Source organism: Emiliania huxleyi, assembly GCF_000372725.1.
Source record: "Emiliania huxleyi CCMP1516 unplaced genomic scaffold EMIHUscaffold_67, whole genome shotgun sequence".
Classification (NCBI taxonomy): Eukaryota; Haptophyta; order Isochrysidales; family Noelaerhabdaceae; genus Emiliania; species Emiliania huxleyi.
The window spans coordinates 197,325-220,399 of NW_005196981.1; the positions used below are offsets into that span (position 1 = coordinate 197,325).

At 63.9% G+C, this 23,075-nt stretch overlaps 9 protein-coding genes across 9 annotated transcripts in view; 3 read left to right on the plus strand and 6 right to left on the minus strand.

The window, feature by feature from the left end:
- The window catches only part of EMIHUDRAFT_105287 (hypothetical protein), a gene marked incomplete at both ends in the record, with an annotated part of 1,707 nt that extends 498 nt beyond the window's left edge, over window positions 1–1,209 (minus strand). The window contains 3 exons of the mRNA XM_005762584.1: window positions 116–450; window positions 525–947; window positions 1,060–1,209. Coding sequence (XP_005762641.1) covers window positions 116–450; window positions 525–947; window positions 1,060–1,209 — 908 coding nt within the window. The remainder of the gene's footprint in view (window positions 1–115; window positions 451–524; window positions 948–1,059) is intronic.
- Window positions 1,210–5,832: 4,623 nt separating this feature from the next.
- EMIHUDRAFT_358262 (hypothetical protein) lies at window positions 5,833–6,584 on the minus strand. Its single transcript, XM_005762585.1, has one exon. The coding sequence runs from the start codon at window positions 6,531–6,533 to the stop codon at window positions 5,970–5,972; it is 564 nt and encodes a 187-aa protein (XP_005762642.1). The 5' UTR covers window positions 6,534–6,584; the 3' UTR covers window positions 5,833–5,969.
- A 428-nt stretch (window positions 6,585–7,012) lies between these two features.
- Window positions 7,013–8,118, plus strand: EMIHUDRAFT_437906 (hypothetical protein). Its single transcript, XM_005762586.1, has one exon. It carries the CDS (start codon window positions 7,528–7,530, stop codon window positions 8,047–8,049), a length of 522 nt encoding a protein of 173 aa, XP_005762643.1. The 5' UTR covers window positions 7,013–7,527; the 3' UTR covers window positions 8,050–8,118.
- Window positions 8,119–8,932: 814 nt separating this feature from the next.
- EMIHUDRAFT_215883 (hypothetical protein) lies at window positions 8,933–9,654 on the plus strand (the record flags this gene model as incomplete). Its single annotated transcript, XM_005762587.1, has 3 exons — window positions 8,933–9,011; window positions 9,169–9,228; window positions 9,359–9,654. The coding sequence occupies 3 exons, from the start codon at window positions 8,933–8,935 to the stop codon at window positions 9,652–9,654; spliced, it is 435 nt and encodes a 144-aa protein (XP_005762644.1).
- A 1,114-nt stretch (window positions 9,655–10,768) lies between these two features.
- EMIHUDRAFT_215884 (hypothetical protein) lies at window positions 10,769–12,535 on the plus strand (the record flags this gene model as incomplete). Its single annotated transcript, XM_005762588.1, has 5 exons — window positions 10,769–10,894; window positions 10,967–11,066; window positions 11,208–11,242; window positions 11,415–11,534; window positions 12,524–12,535. The coding sequence occupies 5 exons, from the start codon at window positions 10,769–10,771 to the stop codon at window positions 12,533–12,535; spliced, it is 393 nt and encodes a 130-aa protein (XP_005762645.1).
- A 103-nt stretch (window positions 12,536–12,638) lies between these two features.
- EMIHUDRAFT_56915 (hypothetical protein) lies at window positions 12,639–13,241 on the minus strand (the record flags this gene model as incomplete). The annotated part of the gene is made up of 1 exon (XM_005762589.1): window positions 12,639–13,241. A coding segment is annotated over one exon (603 nt), but the record flags the coding sequence as incomplete, so codon positions are not given.
- Window positions 13,242–13,727: 486 nt separating this feature from the next.
- On the minus strand, window positions 13,728–14,696 carry EMIHUDRAFT_311766 (hypothetical protein; the record flags this gene model as incomplete). Its single annotated transcript, XM_005762590.1, has 1 exon — window positions 13,728–14,696. The coding sequence occupies one exon, from the start codon at window positions 14,694–14,696 to the stop codon at window positions 13,728–13,730; it is 969 nt and encodes a 322-aa protein (XP_005762647.1).
- Window positions 14,697–15,117: 421 nt separating this feature from the next.
- EMIHUDRAFT_215887 (hypothetical protein) lies at window positions 15,118–15,663 on the minus strand (the record flags this gene model as incomplete). Its single annotated transcript, XM_005762591.1, has 2 exons — window positions 15,118–15,405; window positions 15,469–15,663. 2 exons carry the CDS (start codon window positions 15,661–15,663, stop codon window positions 15,118–15,120), a joined length of 483 nt encoding a protein of 160 aa, XP_005762648.1.
- Window positions 15,664–20,279: 4,616 nt separating this feature from the next.
- On the minus strand, window positions 20,280–21,826 carry EMIHUDRAFT_215890 (hypothetical protein; the record flags this gene model as incomplete). Its single annotated transcript, XM_005762592.1, has 2 exons — window positions 20,280–20,984; window positions 21,077–21,826. 2 exons carry the CDS (start codon window positions 21,824–21,826, stop codon window positions 20,280–20,282), a joined length of 1,455 nt encoding a protein of 484 aa, XP_005762649.1.
- Between the last annotated feature and the right edge of the window lie 1,249 nt (window positions 21,827–23,075).

Sequence of the window (23,075 nt, forward strand, 5' to 3'; positions counted from 1 at the left end):
GGGAGGGGGAGGGAGGGGAGGGGGAGGGAGGGGGAGGGGGAGGGAGGGGAGGGGGAGGGAGGGGAGGGGAAAGGGGGGAGGGGGCAGCTCGGCGGGCGTGGCGATCGCACGGCACGGCGCGCGGGCGGCGGCGAGGGCGAGGCGTGTGTGCATCCGCAGGGGCCGAGGACGCGCCTCGGTCATCACTCGCAGCGCGACCGCCCGCTCGAACAGCGAGTCGAACCCCTCGCCCTCCTCCTCCGCCTCGCCCTCCTCCTCCTCGCCCTCCTCCTCCCCCTCGCCCTCCTCGCCCCCCTCGCCCTCCTCCCCCTCCACCTCCTCCACCTCCCACAGCGGCGAGCCCGCCGCGAGCCCTTGCATGTCGTAGTACTCGCCATACTCCTCCTCGCTGCCCTCGAGCGAGACGCGGCAGCCGCCCTTGGCCCGCATGTGAGCCTGCACCGCCTCAACCTACTCACTCGCAAACGGCGTGTAGCGACGCCGCTCACCCACCCGCCCCTCCCGCCTGCGCCGCTCCCTCGCACTGAGTGGAAGGTCCGGTCCGACGCCAGCGCCACGTTGCCAATGTACACCTTTTGCTGCAGGTAGTGGACGAGGCCGGCGACATCGGTGCAGTAGTCGAGGTAGGGCAGGTAGAAGCCGTGCTCGCGCGCCATGTGCGCCAGGTTCGCCTCGAGCGACTCCGACTTGTGCCGCGAGAACAGGTCGCAGCCGAGGTCGAACGCGGGCGCCTGCTTGAGCTTGTGCGAAAGGTAGTCCTCCTCGCCGAGCCCGCTCGTCGCGGCGTGCTGCGCCGCCTTGGAGCGCGGGTTCCGCGCCTGCGCCTCGAGCTTCGCCTCCCGCCGCGCCTCGCGCGCCTCGCGCCGCTCCGCCGTGCTCAGCTTGCCGCCTCTCTGCTGCGACGCCGCGGCGGCCGCCGCTTCGCGCACTCCGCGCGCCTCTCGCTCCTGCAAGGGGCGGGAGCTCGCGTGAGCAGAGCGGCACACACGACACGCGCCGGGCGGATGCAGCGGCCCGCGCCTCAAACTGCGCCCTCGTGAGCGGCGCCAGCCCGGCGACCTTTCGCTTCAGGTTGAAGCGATGCAGCTCCGTGTGGTAGTGCGCCTTCATCTCCGCCTCGGTGGCGAACGTCTCGCCAGGCGCCGTGTAGCAGCGGAACGCCTTGTCCTCTGTGACCTCCTCCATCGGCCGAGAGGGGCCGCGCAGCATCGCTGCGAATGCCGCGAGTGGGCACGCGGCAGGGCGGATGACTGCTCGATGCGGGCAAAAAGAATCTTACAAAAAGAAAAAAAGCATTAATTCCCTTCATCCGGCCCGCCCCCATCCCTCCCTTATCATCCGTAGAGGCACGAGTGTTCGAAGAGAGAGTGGACCTGAGCAACAACATGACCTGTAGGCAAATGATCGGAGTGGGAGTCAGAAACGTGGTCCTTGCGCGAGGGGAGCAGCTCGATAGACTCGAGGGGCCAGGATACGCCGCGAGGAGGACGGAGTTGCGCCGAAAGGCGAAAGAAGCCGCGAGAACAAGGGACCGGCAGGCGGCGGCGTCACAGGACGAGGCAGAAGGGAACGACGCGACAGAGGAGGAAATGACAAGGGAGAGAACGACGAGAGTGGGACGACCGCGAGGTGGCATGAAGGTTGCAGCGAGAATCGGAGAGAGACTGCGAAGAGAGATAGGAAGAGGCAGACTCCCTAGGGTGGGCGACGGCTAGCGCACCACACACCTCTCCTTAAAATCCCTGTGTGGGGCCAAACCTGATCGAAAACCTGATCGCGCGAAAAGCGCTCAAAACGCGCTCCCTGGGGTCGGACACACACCCCCTCACCCCCACGGGGCCCGAAACACACCATACTGTCACCCCGGTGACCCCCGGTGCCCGCGGGCACCGGATTTCTTCTTTTACCTCATTGGCCCGCAAGGACTCTGGACTCGGCGGACGGCGCGCGCGCTCGCCATGTCCGCGCCGCTCGTTCTCGGCAAGAGGAAGGCCAAGAACACGTCGGCCGACAACGCGCGTCAGGGGGCGGCCTATCTGGAGGACATACTCCGCGGCCCGCCCTTCTGGACGACGCCGGGGGCTTGGGCGAAAAGAGTCGCTGAAGCGGCTGCAGCGAGCGGCAATAACGGGTGGGAGAACCTGACCGTCCGGGCCGAGATCGAGAAGGTGATGGTCGCGTTCACCGAGCGCGGGCACATCGCGCCGGCGGACGCCGCCATCACGCGCTTCTGCGAGTCGCAGCTGGCAGCTCTCAGGGTCGGCTTTACCGCGCTGCTGAAGCCACGCTTCAGCGGGACGAAGCCGGTCAAGGGCTACTTCTATGTTGGTACGTTTGAGGCTCTTCGCACTGCGGTCGCGGTGAACATGAACGAGGGCAAGAAGGCGCGAGGCGTGGGCCACGTCTCGAACCGGCTGCAGCGCTTCACTTCTGCCGACATTGCCGCCTGGGCGGGCATGGCGCGCGCGGACGTGGAGCGCAACAACCCGTACGGCGCGTACACCGTGTGGATCGACGTGCTGGTCTCGCAGCACGGCAACCGCTCGCACCAGTGGGATGGCGCGTGCTGGGGGCAGCTCGATTGCAAGCCGGTTGGCGGCGGACCTGGGAGCAAGCCTACCTTCTCCACTGGCCACCGCCTGTACGAGCTGCGCATCAACACGGAGCGCAAGGCCGCGCAGACGCAGAACTGCGAGGCGCTCCTTTTGCTGATCTCGCACAAGAACCCGGAGCTCTGCGCGATCAGGGCGATCGGCGAGAAGGAGCTCTACCTGCGAGTGTCCGAGCCTGCCGGCCTGGCAAAGCCGACGTGCAAGCTTGCGGACTGGCTGACTCCGCAGGGCTCCTTCCGGCCCGCCTCCGTCACGCCGCTCCGCGCGTCGCAGTACTGCGAGACGAGCACGATCAGCGGCCACGGCACGGCGCTCAAGGAGTACGCCAACCAGGCGGGTCTCGATCCCATTGGCGGCCCCGTCTTTGCCATGCGCAACTTCGTTGTTCAGGCCACCGGCGGCGACGCGTCAGTCGAGGCGGAGGCTGAGCGACCCAATTCGAATTGGCTTGCCAGAAAGGCGAGTCGTCGATCGAGTCGATGGCCGCAGTCTCGGCCGCAGTCTGGTTGCTGTACGTTTCACGATTGTTGAAGTACGCGCCACCTTGGAACATATGAGTGCCCGAATCGGGTCCAACGCTCCCCCTGGAGAATCTCCCCAATCACCAAAGCTCACGACTGATGCGGGGTTCCACCTCTCAGCAATCGACGGAGAAGTGTCTGCGCCCAATATGTTCCTGAAGCTCGAGGTGTGCCTGAACAGTGCTGTCATGTTCGTAACCGTCGAGACGTCCCAGTATGACATGCCTCCGTTGTAGTGCATCGGCCCATCAGGCCCGACGTGGTATACTGTATTACCATCCTCGTCCACACTGGTGGTGACGGCCGTAGCAAACATGTATTGCATCTCTAGCAGGCCTGGCACGGTTCCGAGGCTAGTGGTAGTGCCAGTGTAGTTGCCCCAGGGATTAATATCCCTATTAAACGCCAGAGCGTTATGGAACATATATGCCATGCTCGTACTGGCAATTCTCTCAAAGGGCGGAGAGTCCTTGAAGACCGAGCGCCGCGAGCGCCGCCATCGAAATAATGCAGTGGATCAGTCATCCTCCCAACGTCGCCCAGAAAGTCTTTCTAACCCTGTATTTGTACTGGGCATGGCGCGCTGGGCTGACTGCGTCGAGTCCGACCCAGAGGAGCCCCCTCCCGCGCCGAGGACCACGTCGAACAACCGCTACATGAAGTGGCTGCAAGACAACCCGTGCACGCAGAAGTACCTCGCCTGCCTGCGCCGCGAGAACGAGCTCACGCGCCTCGAGAAGGCCGAGGCGCAATCCTGGCGCGAGTTCGAGCAGCCGTGGCTGCAGCAGACGGGGCGCCGGAGGAGCACCTCGATGCGCAAGTATGACGCACGGCGCAGGCTCGAGTTCCCAGACTACCCAGAGAAGGTCGCCTGCAACGAGATCATCGACCACGCTATGGAGATTGCGTCGTATGACTTGGCGGCAAATGATCGCAGTGGGCGTCAGAAGAATCGTCCTTGCGCGAGGAGAGCTCGATAAACTCGAGGGGCCAAAATATGCCGCGACGAGGGCAGAGTTGCGCCGAAAGGCGGGAGAAGCCGCGAGAGCAAGGGATCGGCAGGCGGCGGCGGCGTCGCAGGACGAGGCAGATGAGAGCGACGCGACAGAGGAGGAAGCGACAGGAGGGAGAACGACGAGAGTGGGACGACCGCGAGGTGGCATGAAGGTTGCAGCGAGAATCGGCGAGGGAAGACTGCGAAGGGAGATAGAGCTGATGATGTGCATGTGCATGTAGAGTTTGCTGCAGAGATTTCACGTTGTAGAGCGCCTCTACATCGCTCTACAACGGAGGCACATCGTCACGCGGCGGAGATGTAGAGCTCTACAGCTTACAGCTCTACAGCGCTCTCCAGCACTACAGCTCTACAGCTCTACAGGCGACAGCGCTCTACACTCAAACACTCTATCTACATCCTCTACATCTGTCTGTCATCGCAACCCCAAAGAACAGAAAAGAACCAAAAGATGCATGGCAGAGCTCAAATCAAAAAGCAAAACACACATGTAAACAACACATGCATGTGCATGTGAAAAAGCGGAAAACCCGAGCTCGGAAAACCCGACCTCCCTTGGTGCCCGCCGGAACGCGCCCATTTTCAGCCGGAACGCGCCCATTTTCAGCCCAAACAGGGTTCCATGATGCGCGTCATCGCCTGCCTTCTCCTTCCGGGCCTTGCGCTCGGAGGCCACTGCTCGAGGAGCACCGTGCCAGGCTACTGCTGCTCCATCGGCTGCGACACGGCGATTGATCTGACGCTTTACGGCATGTCGCCAGCCACGTGTTCCGCGGGCGACGCAACTCTCGCCGACATCTTTGCAGTCGCGCAGGCCGATGGCTGCGGCCCGCTGACGGAGGGGAGCTGCGCATGGGATGCAAGCGCAGATGCGAAGTGCATCAGCCAGGGCCTTTGCCCGGCCGCGGTACCACCAGCCACAGTTGGGTGCCTTCCGGGCGTCCTGGCGGGCGCATCACCGTCGCCACCCATCTCGCCTCCTCCGCACAGGCCGCCGCCCTCGCCGCCCCCCCCCTCGCCGCCGCCCCCCTCGCCGCCCCCCCCCTCGCCGCCGCCGCCGTCGTCAGACAACCTTGGGCTGCGCCTCGGGCTCGGGCTCGGGCTCGGCCTCGGCCTGCCCCTCGCCGCCCTCCTCCTCTGCTGCTGCATTTACGCGCTCCGAAAAAGGCGGTCAACGACCAGCCGCCCGGGGGTCCGCTCTGCATTGCCCCAGGCGGTGGACAGCAAGCCGGCGCCGTAAGAGGCAGACGACCAAGGGTTAGGGTGGGCGACGGCTAGCACCACACTCCTCTCCTTAAAATCCCTGTGTGGTGGCGGCGTGCCGTCCTCCCATCCCTCCCTTGGGTTGTCTGTTTTCTTTCTTTCTTTCTTATACGCCACAATTCCGGTGCCACAGTGAAGTGCGAAAAAGAAAATTCGCACCCCAACTCCAAGTGTCCGCTACTCGACGGTAATCTCCCTAGTAATCTCCACGAGACTCCACGCCGTATCAGCCAGAACCCAGATCACCCCAGGAGCCCCTTGCGGCTTGCGGAGTAGGGAGAGAGAGAGAGAGAGAGTAACTCTGTGTGTGTGTGTGTGTGTGTGTGTGTGTGTGTGTGTGTGTGTGTGTGTGTGTGTGTGTGTGTGTGTGTGTGTGTGTGTGTGTGTGTGTGTGTGTGTGTGATCGTTTTAGCAACCCCTTGAGATCGAGACAAATGCCTACATGTATACACGGCCCTAGACCCACAGAGACGAGAGACGCCGACGCGCGATGGCCGATGAAGGATCACCACCGTCATCCGTGGCCGCGCGCGCCGATCACGGAGCAGACATCCGTGATCAGAGCTCATCGTGCGAGGGCAGCTCCTCCTCCTCCTCCGAGGCGGCCGGCCGCGCCTGCGGCTTTGGCGTCGGCTTCGCGCCGCCCGCGCCGCCCATCCCGCCGCCCATCCCGCCGCCGCCCATCCCGCCCGGCATGCCGCCGCCCATGCCGCCGCCCATCATGCCCGCGATGCTCCTGAAGAAGGCGTTGGCCTCCGTCTTGGAGACAAAGCCGTCGCCGTCGACGTCCATGGAAGCAAACGCGTTGTCCGTCTCCTCCTTGCCCTTGGCCCCGCCGCCGCCCGCCTGCTGTGCCATCGCCATGAGCTCCTCCTTTGACAGCTTCCCATCCTTGTCCTTGTCGAGCATGGGGAAGAGCATCTCCCCCATCGCGTCGCCAGATGGCATGCCGCCGGCGCCCGGTGCGGGCTTCTTCTTCTTCTTCTCGGGATGCTTGGCCTCGTACTTGGTGATGGCGTCGTGCTCCGTCGCCAGCGCGCGGAGAGCCTCCTTGTCCGCGCCCGCAGGCACGTCAATGTCGAGGTCGGCCAGGATCTCCTTCAGCTGCCGGGCGGTCTTCATCCGAACCGCCTTGGCATCAGCGGCCGAGGCGGCGGCGGCGGCCAGCGTGGCGACGACCAGCGTCAAAGCGGTCCGCATACTTATCGAGCGAGCTACGGGTGGTGGTGGCCGTCGGTGGGTGGCCGTCGGTGGATGGCAGTCGGCTCCAGCTCCTCGCCCGAGCCGAGCGAGTTGACGTGGAAGCGCGCGGAGTTGCGATTTTTGCGATTTTGCGTTTTTCTTAGGACTAGAGTTAGGCCCTTGAAGGGGCCCGCCCCCAATGGGGGCGGGGTTGAATGGGCTAGCGCTGGCGTGGCGTTGACATGAGCACGAAGTTGCTAATGTGGGGTAGACGAACAAAAAGTAGGGTTGAATTCGTCCACGTAAGGCTTGGGGAGTGCTTGGGGTGGCCTCAGGCATCCCCAATGGAGTCGCAGCGGTGCCCCCCCCCCCCCCCCCCCCAAGCAGCTTTTAGCGATTGTCGAACCTCGAAGCCTGTTCGTTTTTGAACATTGAAGAAAGGCACACCGGTACTATCGGGCCACCGGTGTCGGGTCACCAGTACTAAACAAAAATTCGACACTTTGGTGAGAGCATGCAGTATTGTGGCATATCATGTCACATAAGGTCAAGCTTGACCGCAGAAGCATCAAGAAGCGGATACTCCAGCTCGACTGTGCCGGCAACGCTGCCTCCTCACGCCGGCCGGCTGCCAGCAGCCGTCGCGGCCCGTGGCGTGCACCAGAGAGGGAGAGAGATCGAGTCCGCGTGGCTCAGGCCGGCCAGAAGGTGTGTGGCGACGGCACCGTGGCAGGAGTGCGGAGAAGAGCTTGCCGAACGCGAGCAGCGGAAGGCCGAAGTGTGCCAGCGCAAGAGCCTCGCGAACGGGTGCAGAAGGAGCTCGCCGTGACACGATGCCGGGCGGTGGTGGTGCTCTGGCGGCTGTGCACAGTGGGAAACGTCAGGCTGCAACAGGGCAGCACGATGGTCGTGCCCCGCTGCAGCCTGGCCTGACATGCACAGGGCGAACAGAGACGGGACTATCGCCTGGCGCTCGTCTGGGCAAATTTTGACCGCCGCCCGGCTCGCAACGAGCACGCAGCGACAAAATGATGACCGTGTCGAAGTTGAGGCTGGTCGAGAGGAAGAGGCTGCCGTGCGAGCCGGCAACTGGCTGGCTCGGCGTGGACAGCCGGCGGCGACTTTTTGCCGAAGAGCGTGCCTGCCGAAGAGCGAGTCTGACTCAAAGTGCACGGAGTGGGCGCCGCCGACCGTCGGGAGGAGTCCGATGGGTGCCAGGACGATCCAGAGAGCGATGAAGGCGCAAATTGCGCCGCCGAAACCGGCGGTAGAGGCCAGGCAGTGCGCGTGGGCCGGTCGGGCCACGTCCCGGGGCGAGCGATCGAGGGCCGCGGGGCTCGCCCCGTCGGCCGAGCGGTGCGAACGGCCGGTCGCCCGCTTCGGGTTGGACCCGCCGGGCGGTCCGGCGGCGGATTGCATGGCCGGGCGGGCCTCCGGGAGGCAGGCGGGGCCGTGACAGGGGCAGGGCAGAAATTCCATTCGGAGAGCGTGTAGCGCGACCCGTCTGCTACTTTCAATGATAGGGATCATCAGTCCCCACAGAGAATACTGACAATAAGGTTCACAGCTGAAATGTGGAATATAAGCCAATATATCGCAGTATACGGTCCGGATATATTGGAGAATATTGGGATATATTGGCTTATATTGCGATATATTTGCCCTGTTGATACGTCTCCAGTATATTCCAATATATTCCAATATATGCCGGAGCTAATCCCGGGGCGAAACAAGAGTATATTGGAGTATATTGGAGTATACTGCGATATATTGTGCACCATAGTACGCCTGGGATATACAGCAATGTATCCCAATATACTCCAGTATATCCCAGTATTCAGCAGTATTCAGCAGTATTCAGCAGTATTCAGCAGTATTCAGCAGTATTCAGCAGTATTCGCTCGGCTGGATTTTGGAGATCCGGTGCAGCAGTGCTGCCGCAAACGGGTGCGCAGGGGCACGATGGGGCCAGAGGTCGCCTCCGAGCGCCAGATCGATGGCTCATCGTCCGACGGCTCGATGGAGGAAGGCCCTATGCTCAGACTGACCGCGAGCGTCTGCGTCCTGAGTGCAAAATGGGATCGCGGCGGCGGTTGCGATGGCGGATGTCAAGTCGAATCGATGCTCTTAGCAGTGCCAGTGGGTGCCACGCGAGCACGACAAACGTCGGCATAGCCGAGCCAACGCATCTTGGTTGGCCTCCCGCGTAGTTCACGAAGCGGAGCAACGGCCTCGGAATTGCTGCAATCGTGCAGGGGCGGCGTGCCACTACGTCGGGTGGCGGCGCCCCGTCAGCATCAAGCTCGTGCGACACGCGCGCCCCACGCGGTGGGGCGCGCATGTCCCCTGTCTACCCTGAGCGCCTGCCTCTCGACATCAACGTCTCAACCTTCTGGCTCCGCGTGCACAGCGAAGATCGTGCCACCCACCGGGTGGCACGGCGGATTGAGTAGGTGGCACTGCGAGGTATATGCTCCGACTTCGAGCCAGAGGCACGGCAACTGTCTGAGACCGACAGATAGAAGGGCTGCGCGGGCGCGCCCGCAACGGAGCGGAGAGTACATTGTATACGGAGGGAAGAAAAACTCCGTGGCTCTCCTGCTCCTGACAAGGGACACGACAGGCTCGCAGCGCGGTGCACGGTGGACTCCCAACTCCACTGGTGGTCTCCGGGCGAGTATTTTGCTTTTCCCCCTTCTTTTCTGCCCGCCGTCAATTCTCGATATGTGTATATGAGCGTCGCCGCTCGAGCGTTCGCCGTCGAGGTGTGGTGACAGAGTGGCACCGCGGGCAGACAAACGTCTTCTTTCCTGGAGAGACCAGATTTACTAAGTGCACGGTCCTCTGCCGCGTGGGCGGCCGTGGGAGGGTGTGCGTTGTGCCCGAGTTTGAGGATGCCCTCGCCGGAGAGCTCATGGACGCGGGCATGCAGCATGACTTCACGCAAGCCGTCGCCTTCAAAATACGGCAGAGGCGCGTGCTACTAACGGATGCCGTGCCGGATGACATTGCTGCGCGCGTCTGCCAGGCTGCATGGACATGGCGGGCTGCAGCCCAGTAACCGGACGGCATTCTCCGCTACAGACCTACTCTCATCAGGCAGAGCAAGAGGCGTGTCGTCGGGAATGATCGACGTAGATCTCTTGGCAACCGTACACCAGGGCCTTCTGCTTACCCGCTAGGTGCCCCAGCCAGCCCGCTGCCGCCGTTTTGCATCGCCGAGCGTGCGGATCCTGCGATGCACTTTTCCGTGGGTCAGCCATCTGTGCGAATGCGAGAGCGCGCCGGTGCAGCCTGCTGGCGGCATGCAATAGAGTCCAGGTGGACACCCCACGCTGCGCACCCGCGAGGACACTGTCATGGTTTTGCACATGCTGTGTGTGGTGACTGGTGTGCGAGCCGCGCTGGACATCAGATAGCTCTTATTCACGACCTGCAGCCACCCGACGCGGCGCCTGTGTGTTTACGATCCTTCGACTATCCCCACGGCGGCGTGTGAGCATGTCCCGCAGGCTGCGACGCGCCACGGACCATTGTACATCCCCCGACTTTCTCCAGTATTCAGCAGTATTGCAGTATTCAGCGCAGTATTCAGCACAGTATTCATACCAAGACCGCAGCCATCCAACCCGGCGCCTTACGATCCTTCGACTACCCCCACGGGGTCGTTTGAGCCACGCCCCGCAGGCTGCGACGCGCCACGGACCACTCTACGTCCCCCGACTTTCTCCAGTATTCAGCAGTATTCAGCAGTATTCAGCAGTATTCAGCAGTATTCAGCAGTATTCGGCAATATACAGCAATATATCCCAGTATTGCGAATTATAAACCAATAATGGGGCAAGCAAGCTGTGAATATATTGGGATATACTGCTGTATATTGCAATATATTGCGGAAGGGTTGAGGTGCTTGGCGGCGCCGAGATATACTCCAATATATCTCCCAGTATTCGGCTGGAAGATGTTCCTCCAATATCTCCGTATATTGCGTAATAGTGCGCAATATGGGAGTATATTCCAGGGGTGCAATATACCCCAGTATATCCCAATATATTCACAGCGCATTGCTATTTGTCAGTATTCTCACAATGTTGCGGGATCGCGGCAAATTATTTCTTTCTTCGCGCGCCATCACTGGAACTCCCGCTCGCGGGCCGCATTCGGCACGCCTTGCAATGTCCTCCGACGCCGCGCGGCACGCGCAGCTCGAGGCCAAGCTCGACTCGCTGGCTTCGCTGAGGCAGGAGGTGCAGCGCCTCTACGAGTCAACGCGCGCCGAGCTTTACGCTGTGCGCGAGGAGGTGTGCGCCGCCAGCCCGGCTATCAACCCGCCGTTTTCACGCACACCGACCGACCGGCGCCCCGCTGCGCAGGTGACGCGCGAGCGGAGGGCACGCGTCGCCCTCGGAGCGGAGAACGCACGGCTGCAGGAGTGGAACCGAGAGCTGTCTGCGCAGCTCTCGAGCCTGCTCGGTGACCTCGGCGCTGCCGCCGGCGCAGCCGCCTCGCCGCATGCGCCGCCGCTGCTGCGCGAGTCGCCGCCGCTGGAGCCATCGCCGGCGGCGCCGGCCTCCGAGCCCGCCGCCGGCGACGGCTTCGAGCCGGCGCGGGCAGAGCAGCGGCTCCGACTCGAGCTCGCTTCGGTGGCGGTGGAGCGGGCCAAGCTCAAGGCGGCGCTGCAGCAGGCGCGGAGGGGCGCCGAGGAGGCGGAGGAGCGGTGTGGCGCCCTCGCGCGCAGCGGCGAGGCGCGATGCTGCGCAGCCTCACCGCCACTGCTCTTCCCGGACACCTCCTAGACACTTCCGGGTTGGCGCTTCGTAGGAGATGCTGCGCGACCTCGCCGAGGCGGGCGCGCGGGTGGCGCAGCTCGAGCGGCACATTGCGAGCCAGGCGGAGGCGGAGGCGCAGCTGCGCGAGGCGCGCCGGCAGCAGGCGGCGCTGGTAGCGGACCTCGAGGCGGCCGAGGCGCGCGCGGCCGAGGCGCAGCGGCTGGCGGAGCGGGCGGGGCGCGAGGCGGAGCAGGCGCGAGGCGAGGCGGGGCGAGCGCGCCGCGCGGAGGGGCAGGCGGAGAGGCGGGCCGAGGCCGCGTCGGCGGAGGCGCAGCGGCGGCTGGCGGGCGCGCGGCGCGTGGTGCGGCGCAGCGCGGAGACGGCGGCGGAGCTGGCGCTTGCGGCGAGGTGCGACCGTGATTGTGAGTCGTGGTTGGCAGTCGTGATCGGTATTGTGATTGCTGCTGCTCGCGGCGAGGTGCCTCTCTGCCGACGGCGACGCGCTGCAGCGCGAGAACGTGCTGCTGCGCCTCCTCGCACAGCGGCTGGGGGCCACCGAGGCAGGCGAGCTCCGCCGCCCTCCCTTGTGCGCCGCTCGCTCCCGTGTCCACCCGCCCGGGGCCTCCTCCCCCCCGCCCCCCGTCTGACCTCCCCTTGCCACATCGTCGCCCTCGCCTCACCCTCATCTCGCCCTCACCCCCACACCGTCTCCGCCCAGAGCTGCTGCGGCCCGCCCGCGCCAAGGGAGCAGTGCCGCGATCGCCGGCGGCGCCCCGGCCAGCGTGCGCTGCGCCACGAGCCGCCGCCGCCGCCAGGCCGACCGGCTGCGAGGCCTTCCCCGCGCTGCACTTGCTGCAGAGGAGGATCCGCGCTCGCACTCGCGGGCGAGCGGGCGGCGGCGGCGGCGGTGGCCGGCCGCCGGGTGCGGCAGTCGCCACGCTCAACGGCGACGCATCCGAGTATTCTTGCGATGACGAACCCATCCAGTTGAGGTGACGAGACGCTGAAGATTCGATTCCGAGAGTAGCGCGTGTCATCCCCTCGCAGTTGCTGTATCACACAGCTCAACACAAAACACACACGGCGCTTCTCCGTTCTCGCTCCCGAGCTGGCCGTGACAGCATTTTTCAATGTATGTGGCTCTTACGTACATTCCCGGAGGAGGACTGCTGACAGGGTTTGCGATGAGGAGTTTTTCGCAGTTTTAGGCGGGTTTTGCACCACAGACTTTTTCCAACTAGTCTCACGCGCGTCACGCTGCGCTGCCCGACCCCAGCCGCTTCTCCAGGAGCCAGCGCCAGAGGTCGGGGGTCGCGTACGCAGGCATCGGCGAGCCGTGCCCGTCGTAGGCGGGCCACCCCTTCGGCGCAGGCGCAGCATCGTACAGCGTGAGCTTGGCGTTGCCCTCGTCGGCGCCGCCCGTCCGCAGCCGCTGCACCAGATGCTCGCTGATCCCCGACGGCACCACCACGTCGTTCTTGCCGTGGAAGCACCAGACGGGCGTCGTCGCCAGATCCGCGGCACGCGGAGCACCCGCCGGCGCCACGGCAACCACGGCAGCCCAGCGAGACGGCTTGGCTGCTGCGGCATGGAGGGCGCCGCCGCCGCCCATGGAGTGCCCAGTCACGTAGCAGCGCGCCGCGTCAATCGGCAGGCCGGCCCTGCTCGATAGCAGAAAGTCGAGGAACTTGTTCACCTCGGCGGGGCGCCAGCCGTGGTCCGTCTGCGGCGCAACGACAATGAAGTGCTTGGCGAGGAAGGGCAGCGCGGTGCCGTGCTCGAGCTCGACCGGCGGCGTGCCGGTCGCACCCTCGGAAATCAGATCGCGCAGCTCGCGTCCCGACTCCCCAGCGCCGTGCAGGTACAGCAGCAGTGGCAGCGGCTCTGCGGCTGCGGGCGGCATGTAGAAGAGCGCCGAAAGGCCCGTGTCGGGGTCGTGGAGCTGCCGGAGCGGAGCGCCCTGCATCTTTGCGGCGGAGGCGAGCACCAGAGCGGCGATTGTCGGAATCGCCCTTCGCATGCGCTGGAGCGAGGAGCACGCACCTCGAGGCGGCGGTGGCCGACGTCGCGCTCGTTACGCGCTCTTCGATGCGTTGTTCGTTGCGAGAGTGGCGGCCGGCGGCGCGTGTTTTTCTTGTTGTTTTACGGATCGCGGCGGCTCCGGTGGTTTGCCTGTGATGTAGGTCTATTGTGATAGTGCTAGCACGCGCCAGTCCGCACCTGTGTCGAGCCTGTCTGCTGTTTTCTCTCAGTTGCTTTTTAAATTCTTCTTTTTTATACCGTCGCGGATAGAGTCGATTCCCCGCATGGGACCCCTCGATCGTATCTCGCCCTCCCTCACTGGTGTCTTCATTTACCGTTAGCGTCATGGGGCGACCTTCTCACCCAGCAGCAGCGCCTCCGCCGCCAGGCCCGCCTCTTCCACTACAGCCTCGGGCAGGCATGCGGCGGCACCCAGAAATGTCACGACCGCGTCGGGGCGGCAGATGGCGAGACGGTTGCCTCCGAAAGCGACCGCAACAGCTGGCTGTGCGCCATCGACGATGCATGTGCGGCAGGGGACCCCGATGCGGCCACACGCCGCCACGAACGCGGGCGCGATTGCCGCGACGAGATCCTCGCCTCCATTGACTAGGAGTAGTGTGACGCCACGTGTCTCGAGGCGCACGCCGGGGAAGTGGGGAAGCCGGTGGCCGACGACTGCCTGGCCGTTGACACAAGGCCCTAGGAGTGCAGTCTCGTAGGCGCCCCCGCGGCCGAGAGGCGGCACATAGGCTTTGCCGCCCATGAGCCGGGCCCGCTCGGCGACAACATACGCGTCGCAGCGCGCCCACGCCTCGCGCCTCTCGGCCTCGTAGCCCGAAAGTGCGGCGCCTGGCTCGAGCCAGCCGTTGAGGACCGCCGCTAGCCGCCAGCCGAGCGAGGCGGCGTCGCCGACGCCCAGGTTCATTCCAAAGCCGCCGAGGGGAGACAAAAGATGAGCGGCGTCGCCGGCGAGCGCCGCTGCAGGTCGATCGAGCGTCCATTTTTCGGCGCACAGCGAGTAGGGCGTCCAGAACCAGCACTGCAAAGCCTCGAGGCCGGGGCCCCACGGCTCGACGCAATCGCACGCCGCCTCCAGAACGCGAAGCGCCCTCGACGCATCGGACACCTCACCGGCAGACAGCCAACCGGGGGCGTCGCACGCAGTTGGGTAGGAGACGATGCCGTAGTATAGCTCCTCCTCCCCGTCAATCTGCCAGACGTGAGCGGGCCATTGGCCTGGCTTTCTGAAGCTGTACGCGGCGCCGCTCGGCACGTCGGGCCCGACCTGGCGGCGGAGGAGCTCGAGCATGCCGGGCCTAGTGGTCCAAACAAGGGCCGCAGTGAGGCTGGCAGCGGAGGGAGGATGTGGCGCGTTAAAACCTGCGAAAGACGACCGTCAGCGAGGCGCCCAGAGCGCCCTTGCCGCGCAGATCAGCGCCCGGCAGGTGGCGGCGAGTCGACGACCTGCCACCGTCGCACCCGACGAGGACACGAGCTTTTACCGTCCGGCGCTCGACTCTGCGCGCGTTTGGACACGCAGCGTGGTCTCCTGCGTCCGATGTGAGGCCGTCCAGCCCTACCTCGGCATAGTGGCCGCCGCCCCGCCGCGTCCGCTCGAGCTCAACCAGCCACTCACCACCTATCCTGGCCGCATCTACGACGCTCCAGCCTAGATTCCATGCGCGATGGAGGTCGGGAAGTGGAGGAGCGGGCGCTCGCCCAGACTGGCGTTAACCATAGTGGGCCGTCAGCGTGCACTCGCGCGGTGCGGCGGCGAGGTGGCGTCGCAGAGCAGCCTCGTAGAGAGGCTGCTGCACCCAACCGTACGCCTCGTGCGAAACCCCCTCCGACAGCGCCTGAAGGCTGCCAACCCTTTGAGCGGCCCGCTTTGCGGAGTCCCAGGACACGACGTCCATCGTCGTCCCGGAGCTCAGCCGACACAGGCTTCGAATTGTGCCTGGCAGGCGCGCGTCCCATCCGCCCCAAACCTCCATGGTCAGGGCGGTGATCAGCTGCGCCTATATACAGTCCCGTCCCGGTTAACGACGGCGTTGGCCAGCGCGCGTGTACTCTGTGCACACCTTTGGCAGGCGCGAGCCGCCGCACGGCTCCTCATTGGCTTCAACAAGTGCAACGCGCCCCCGCTGAGCAAGGTGGAGCAGCTGCCCGGCGACGGTGAGTCCGGCTGGCCCGCCGCCGACGATGAGTACGTCTACCTGCTCGGGCGGGGGTTGTGCGCCCAAGGTGGAGGCGGTTGTGATGTCGGGGAGGTGCATAGGTGTCCGTGCGTTCGAATTGGGACGCACGACGGGCATGTGGTACTCGTAAAAGGTTAGGCGAGCCACTAGAGTAGGTCGCTCCGTGGATTTACTGCAGTAAGGTCTTGCTAACAAGCACGGTCGATCCGTCGAAGCGATACACTCGTTCCTATCACGCTGGAAGGCTTGCACGGAGCTTTGTGCCGGCACACAGAAGAGCCGTGCGGCAAGAGAAGAGCTCGATGGGGAGCGAGAACCGTCAGATTTTCAGGTGTATGTACTTTTAGCTTACTGGGAGAAAAGAGAGAGGGGGGTCTCTCTCAGGTGTACCGTCGGGTCTCTATTTTAAGATGAGGTAAACAGCAATAGATCCGGCCCTCAAGCGGCCTAATCGATACCCGGCCCTCACGGAATCGGTCCCTCGTTGTACAGCAATCGATCCTTCACACTGCCCGCGCGCTGCCAAACTTGGGGTCGAGAATCGGTCCCCAGGTTACCTGTGGCGCGAAGCTGCGATATGTCTCCCGCCCTCGCGCCTCGGCGCGCCGACCGCGCAGCGGCGGCAGACCACCCTCCGGTTCGAGGGGCGCCTGGGGCTGAGCGGGCTGCCTCCGCCAGAGTTTGGCTCGCCCACCGGCGGGCTGTCACCCTGCCACGGGTCGCAAGCCCTCTGCCGGCCGGAGCGCAGGCTGCGCAGGCTTCCAGCAATTGGTCCCTTGGCAAGTGCGAATCGGTCCCCCTGGCTCCAGGAACTGATCCGGCACTGCACCCGGATCTATTGCTGTTTACCTCGTCTTAAAATAGAGACCCGACGGTAACCTGAAGTCCGTCGCGATGCACTCAATCCCTCCCGAGCGAAAGCCTGTGGCTCTCTCGAACTCGTCGACATATTGCGGATAAACTGCTCTTCCCGCATACGGCTTGCAGAGTCAGAGGCGCAGAAAGGCTGCGAGTGCTCGACGAGTCTTGCGAGCTGCGCGGTCAAACCTGGGGGGAACTGACCGCATCAAGGCGGACTTCCGAAACCTGGGTGAGCACCTCTGGCAGTTCTCACTCCCCATCCCACCATGCATTACTCACCCCTTTTACATATCACTAAAAATTATCTCCCCCCATAACCTCCCCCCTATAACCCCTCCCCCTATAACCTCCCCCCCCCATCTTTCATACAACACCATCCCTTATCCCCCCCCACTTACCACTTAAAATACCACACCAAAACACTTACATCTCAACTCTTCAACTTTTTAGCTATATGAGTTGCTCTTGCAGGTCGCTTCTGCCATTGTCTGAGCTCATACTGCAGAGTGGGGCGATGCCTTCTCCGCAGCGAGTGGCTGCCGGTTCGAGTTGACGTGGCCGAGTGGTTAAGGCGAGGGACTGCTAATCCCTTGGGCTATGCCCGCGCGAGTTCGAACCTCGTCGTCAACGGTTTTCGTTTTTTTTCAGCGATATTGTCGTTTTCCATTTTGGTTCAGCTATGTTGGCTAGCGGCAAAGCAACACAGAAAACGACATGCACATGTGTATGTGCATGCACATGCATGTCATGCAACGACGTGCATGGACATGCACATGTGCATGCACATGCAACATGTAACTGTGTCACGGATCTTCCTTCTCCCCTTCCCTATCTAACAAACAATCAAGCCGGCGCGCAGATCTACTCCTCCAAGCCGCACGTACTCTTCAGAGGCGGTCAGACCCTCGCGATCGGCGCGAGGACTGCGTCGAAAAGCCGGAGAATAACCCGCATACCTAAACGCCTCTGCGGTCGGTGGGGCCAGGCCCAACCCATCTCGCGCGGCGTGCAGCTAACCTGCCCAGTCTCTGGCGAGACGTTTGTTGCGCCCGCCGACAGCGACGCCGGAGGGGCCTGTGACGAGAGAAGCTCGCGGCGGAGTGCCTATTGTATGAGACTGCGTGTGCTTGTCCGACGGTGGGTGAGGGTGCGCGATGTGTCATCTCTTGTGTGTTGTTGGGCGGTGGATCTGTGGAGCTTGGACGTTGGACGGGGAGCTTGCGCCTGCTGTCCTCGGACTGGCTGTGGGCGGTGCCGGTCGTGCTCTCGTGCGGTTCCAAGGTGCGTGCAACAGGTCGCGTGATATGCCGCATGCATGCACCGGGCCGCGACGGCTCCGCGCATCGACCGCACGATGCCTTTCTTTGCCTCCGCTAGCGTGCGGGCTGCGCAACCGGTCCGGTAATACGCGGGCTTTAGTAAAGCGGGGGGAGGGGACCCTGAGTTGACCACCTGGTTGTGCGCCGGGCCCTCCTGCTCGGCTCCAGCGAGTAGACAAGTCTTGTCATCAACAGAGTAGAGCGTGGTTTTACCTGAGGGAGGGTGTAGAGGATGTAGAGTGTAGAGCGCTGTAGAGCTGTAGAGATGTAGAGCGCTGTGGAGCGCTGTAGAGCTGTAGAGCTCTACATCCGGCGCGTGACGATGCGCCTCCGTTGTAGAGCGATGTAGAGCGCGATTTTGTTGTAGAGTGTGTTGTAGAGGCTCTACAGCCAAACCGCCGGGAAGGCAGTGACTCAAAGAGGTCGAGCCGCGCTAATGGGGTGTCTCCGAGCTTACTGGAGCTCTGATGGACAGCCCTGACTATCCCTGACACACAGAGAGTCACTCCGACGGCACACAACACCCTATAACTGCGTCATGACCAGCCTGCCATGCGTCGCCGGTGCCGCATTCGTCGCTGTGCTTCTTTAGCAGGCGGTGGACTGTCGGCTGCGAGGACGGTCGCATTTGCGCGAGGCGAGGCGAGCATTGCTGCGCGTTGCATGCGCCATGACTCGCGCCAGCGCGTGCGGGAGCTCCTGGCTGAGCGTTGAGTCCAGGCGAGTTGCGCTGGCCACTATCGCTACGCCGAGCCGAGCTGACGCGCCGAGGCGCCGGCCAGTCGCAGCCGTGAGGCATGCCATAGCAGCAGAGGCACCTCCTACCCATTGGGCGGGCAGACAGAAGGCCAGGGCAGCACTGGCAACTGCAACGCGCCTCATGTCGGAGAGCGACCGTGCCTCGTTCGCCGCTTATGATGTAGAGTTTGTTGTAGAGATTTCACGTTGTAGAGCGCCTCTACATCGCTCTACAACGGAGGCACATCGTCACGCGCCGGATGTAGAGCTCTACAGCTCTACAGCGCTCCAGAGCGCTCTACATCTCTACAGCTCTACAGCGCTCTACACTCTACATCCTCTACACCCTCCCTCAGGGTTTTACCTCACACCCACAAACAAACAAATCTCTCTCTCACACCCATGATCTCACAGTGTGCCGGCAGTCACCGAGCAGTGTCGCTCACACATCAACGAGCAAGCCGCAGCACAAGTGACTGAGGGCCAGTGAGGGCGAGCCCACCGCTGTCACAGCTGTGGCAGCCGCACAGTAGGTAGGCTGTGTCAACTGTGCAGAGCGTGTGAGCAGCAGAGGAGCTACACTCCAGGCTTCAGGCGCAAAGAGATGCATGCCACCGAAGGCGCTGTCGAGGTTCGCCGAGCGCGGCGCAGTTGAGGGACACCGTCACCGACGAGCGCGTTGGACTTTTCACTCCGGACAAAGACAGTGGCACGCACCGCGCGTCTTAGCGGCGAGGCGCGGGACCGTCTGTGGCGAAGTGGGTCGCGTCCCTCGATTTCCGTCAACTCACGGCCTTCCCCTTTATTAGTAGGGACTTCATGAACGGCCGAGCAATACATTAATATTATTAATTGATCCTTTTTGCACGGCTGAGCCCCCCCCTCCCTCCCCCGCGCCTCTCTCTCCCGCCACGCGCTCCGTCCGAACCCTCTCCCCTCTTGCACAACAGGAATTTAAAATAACAGATGAGGTGGGAAAACAATGATTCAATCGATGGGCCTGCCCATTCCGGAGTGGTTCGAACCCACACAAACCCGAGACGGTGATGGGAAACGTCGTGGGCGGTCTCAGGCCCAGTGTGCAGTGAGGTAGTCGGCGTCTGACTATCCCGGATCCTGCAGAACAAGTTCCTCTTGTAGCTCGGTCGGTCACACCGCCATCGCCGTCGGGGAGAGGTCGAGGGGAGCGGGGGGACGATACTGCTTCGGCAGCGTGCACCTCGATCCTGTACCGTGTTTGTTATGACCCCCCCCCAAATGAACACTCCAGTGAGGGAGGGTGAGACGATCGAGGGGTCCCGTACCACGCGGAATCGAGACCCTATCCAGTGCTCAAGTGCTCAAGTAGGGAGTGTGTACGGCTCTGCCTACGGTCTAGCCTCTTCCCTCTCTATACGCGCCGGCGGTGCGGGCACTCCATCCTCCATGCCGACCATGGGCGCACTCGCACTCACTGCGCGCTCGAGCGGTGCATGCCATCTTGCCATCAAGCAACAAGCATGCTCGAGGAGGGTGCGCATATGGCGCGCCACATGGCGCATGGCGCCTATGGCCATGTCCCCCCATATGGCCGATCATGGCGGCCCCGCGCCCCGCTCGAGGCCCCGTTCAGGAGATTTGCTCGGGGATTACTCGTTGGGTTGATACTTGATTCCGCTCGCGGCCAGAAACGAGAAGCGGGGATTCCGTCTCTCGGGCGAAACGCGGAAAAGACTCTGCTCACTGGGGCCGAACCCGAAGCGGGCCGTACAAAGTAATAGACGTACACGCCCCTGGTCAACGGTCAGACCGTGTCGCCGCATCTCCCACCCCCTCTCCGCCGTCCCTCCGCCTACCGCTCGCCCCCGAGCCGTCCCTCCGCCCTCCACCAGCCACCACCGTCCCGGGCGCCACAAACGTCTTGCTTGCCAGCCTCGCGTCGCAGTAGCGCGCCCCCGGCACCCACCACCGCACCCTCGCGCGCTCGGCGCCCTCGCAGCGCGTCTCGATGCTCGCATTCGAGCCCGGCCGCAGCGGCAGCCTGCCAAGCCACTCCACGAGCCTCGGCCCTCCGCCCCCGCCCCCTCCTCCGCCGCCCGAGGCCCCGGACGGGTCGGCAGTGTAGACCAGGTCGTTTGGCAGGTAGCAGTGCTCCGACGACTGCACGAAAAAGTGGACGTGGTTCGGCGCCGCGTTGTAGAGCTCGAAGTAGTCGTTGGTCGCCGCGTAGAGCCGGTCCGGCCCCGTGAAGCACGTCTCGGCGTCGAAGCAGCCCGACGGCTCGATGCTGCGCGCGGCGGAGAGCGCGACGTTGAAGGCCTGCTGCACGTCGTCCGTCTTGGACTGAACGTGCGCAAAGGCGACCGCGCCGTAGCGCGCCGTCACGGCGGCGGTCACCGCGTGCAGCGAGAGGGTTCGCGCGAGGCAGGCCTCGCGAAGGTGCGCCGGCAGCGGCGCGAGCAGCGGCGACGAGCAAAAGCCGAGCTCCGCGATGAGCGTGCCCTCGCCGCTCGATGGGAAGACGCCTGTTCACGGCGAGGCGCGTCAAAAGGCGACGACTCCCGTGCCCCCCCCCCCGCTCGAGGAGAGGGCACGCCCGCGTACGAGTCGGGGACGACCGCCGCAGCGACGTGCGGCAGCCGGTTGAGCGCGTGGTCGGCCCAGATCTGCGCTCCAATCGAGCCGGCGGAGCAGCCCGACACGACGAGCGACGCGAGCGGCGAGGCGAGCGTACCCGCCGCCGCCTGCTGCCCGTACACCCAGTCGAGCACGCTCCTCGCATTCTCGTAGCCCGCCTGCCGCACAGGAGAGCCCGACGGGTCGCGGTACTGGCGCGTCACGTTGCCGCCAAAGACGCTGCCGTCGCAGTACAGGACGTGCGCAATCGTGTACGCGCGGAAAGGGTTGTCGGGGTTGGCGCGGTCAAAGACGCCGCCCCGTGTCCCCTGCGGGAAGGCGCCGGTGCTGCACGCGGGAAAGCTGGTCGAGGGCTCGTCCCAGCAGGCGCCGCCGCCTTGGAAGAATAGGAGGAGCTTGTCGCGGTCGCCGCGAATCACCTCAAACTGGTAGGGCGTGGTGGTCGTGAAGATGCACCGCGTCTTGCCACCCGGACGAACCAGCCAGGGTGAGTCGGGAGCCATGCCCGACAGGTCGCAGCGCTCTGTGCGAGACATGGTGCAGACGCTGACGTGCTCAGCCGTCGTGCTCTGCCCGTTGCTGATGAATGTGCCGCTTGCGCCGTGGTCCTCGCGCCGGAGCAGGCGCAATGCGGGCTCGAGCTGCGGCACACTCGAGAGGAGGGATGGCAGGGCTGTGGAGGCGTTCGCCGTGATCGGCCAAGGCATGCTGCCTTTCGGAAAGTCGGTCACTCGAGATGGTGGGGCAAGCTGTCGGACCCACTCGCCGCTTGTATCGTACTCTTGAGGGTGCGCTGAGTGCGCTGCCGAGGCTGCCGAGGCAGAGTCGTCCCAGTCTTTGTTAGTATCGAGGTCTCGTGAGTTTTGGCACTGATAAATTCGTGGCGTTCGCGGCGAGCCGAGCCAGGCCACGGCGCTCGGCCTGCTGAGAGAAGACCTTCCCCGACGGCAGTGACAATTTACCCGACATCAATCGTCGACGGCAAGCTCGAGAACTGCGCCTCCAAAGTCGCCCAGATTCGCCTCTCGCGGCGGCGCTGAGTTAGTATCGCCGTTGCGCCAGCCGGCTCTGCTCCACAGCAGGGCATGCCTGACTGGCTCCTGCTAGCCGTGCGTCCTGGTGGCATCCATTGCCAGCTCAGGTAGCCTCACTCAGGGGGCAACCGCACGGCCTACTCGCCCAAGTACTCGCTTTCTTTTATGTCCCACCATGCAGAGCGCATCTCTCTCTCTGTTGTGCGAGGCGTGAACCGCGCCATTCGCTCTCACCTGGCAACCCTGTCTGCACGTCTCGCGCGCGCGTGAACAGGGCTCCAGGCCCCAAATGACGTGTGAGTGTTAGAGTTGTTTGGTATTGCTAAAAATCTCTCTCTCTCAGGGGGTCGCCTCGCGCACAACTCGGCGCCGCACAGCACCGCTCCGCGTTACTACCGAGTTAGTATCGTCGACCCACAGAGACTGCTCTTCTGTAGGTGGAGCCGACAAACGCCGGCCGGGGGTCGGCCCCGCAGCCCCCATCGCCGCCGCCGGGGCGGCGGCGGCCTCGGCGGACCATCCGGCGCGCCGCGCGCCCGACGGGGAGGTGTTCACCACTCCTGGCTCCTCACCCCGCCACGCCTTCGTGCAGACGCCGTGGCACCCGCCTCAGGCGCCGCTCGGACTCGGTTGACGGCCGCCCAAGTGCTTGGTTCGTGCCCAGCCGACCGGCAGGCGATGCCCACTCGCTGCTAGGCTAATCCCGGGCGGTCAAGCGGCGGTGTGGTGCCGTGAAGGGCACGACTATTAGTACCGTGCGGGGGCAGTGCATTTAATTCTGTCAAAAATCGAAATGTGCTCCGTGGGACGTATTGGGCTAGGGATCATACGTCCGGGAGGCCCCCCATGCGTGCCGCAACGACCCACAGTGCTGGTACCACTCTTTTCACGTTCACAGCTCTTAAGTGTGCCATAACTCCGA

Bases quoted from the DNA above. Each gene is read 5' to 3' on its own strand.
- EMIHUDRAFT_437906 (XM_005762586.1), top strand. From the start codon at position 7,528: ATGCACAGGGCGAACAGAGACGGGACTATCGCCTGGCGCTCGTCTGGG.
- EMIHUDRAFT_358262 (XM_005762585.1), bottom strand. From the start codon at position 6,533: ATGAAGACCGCCCGGCAGCTGAAGGAGATCCTGGCCGACCTCGACATT.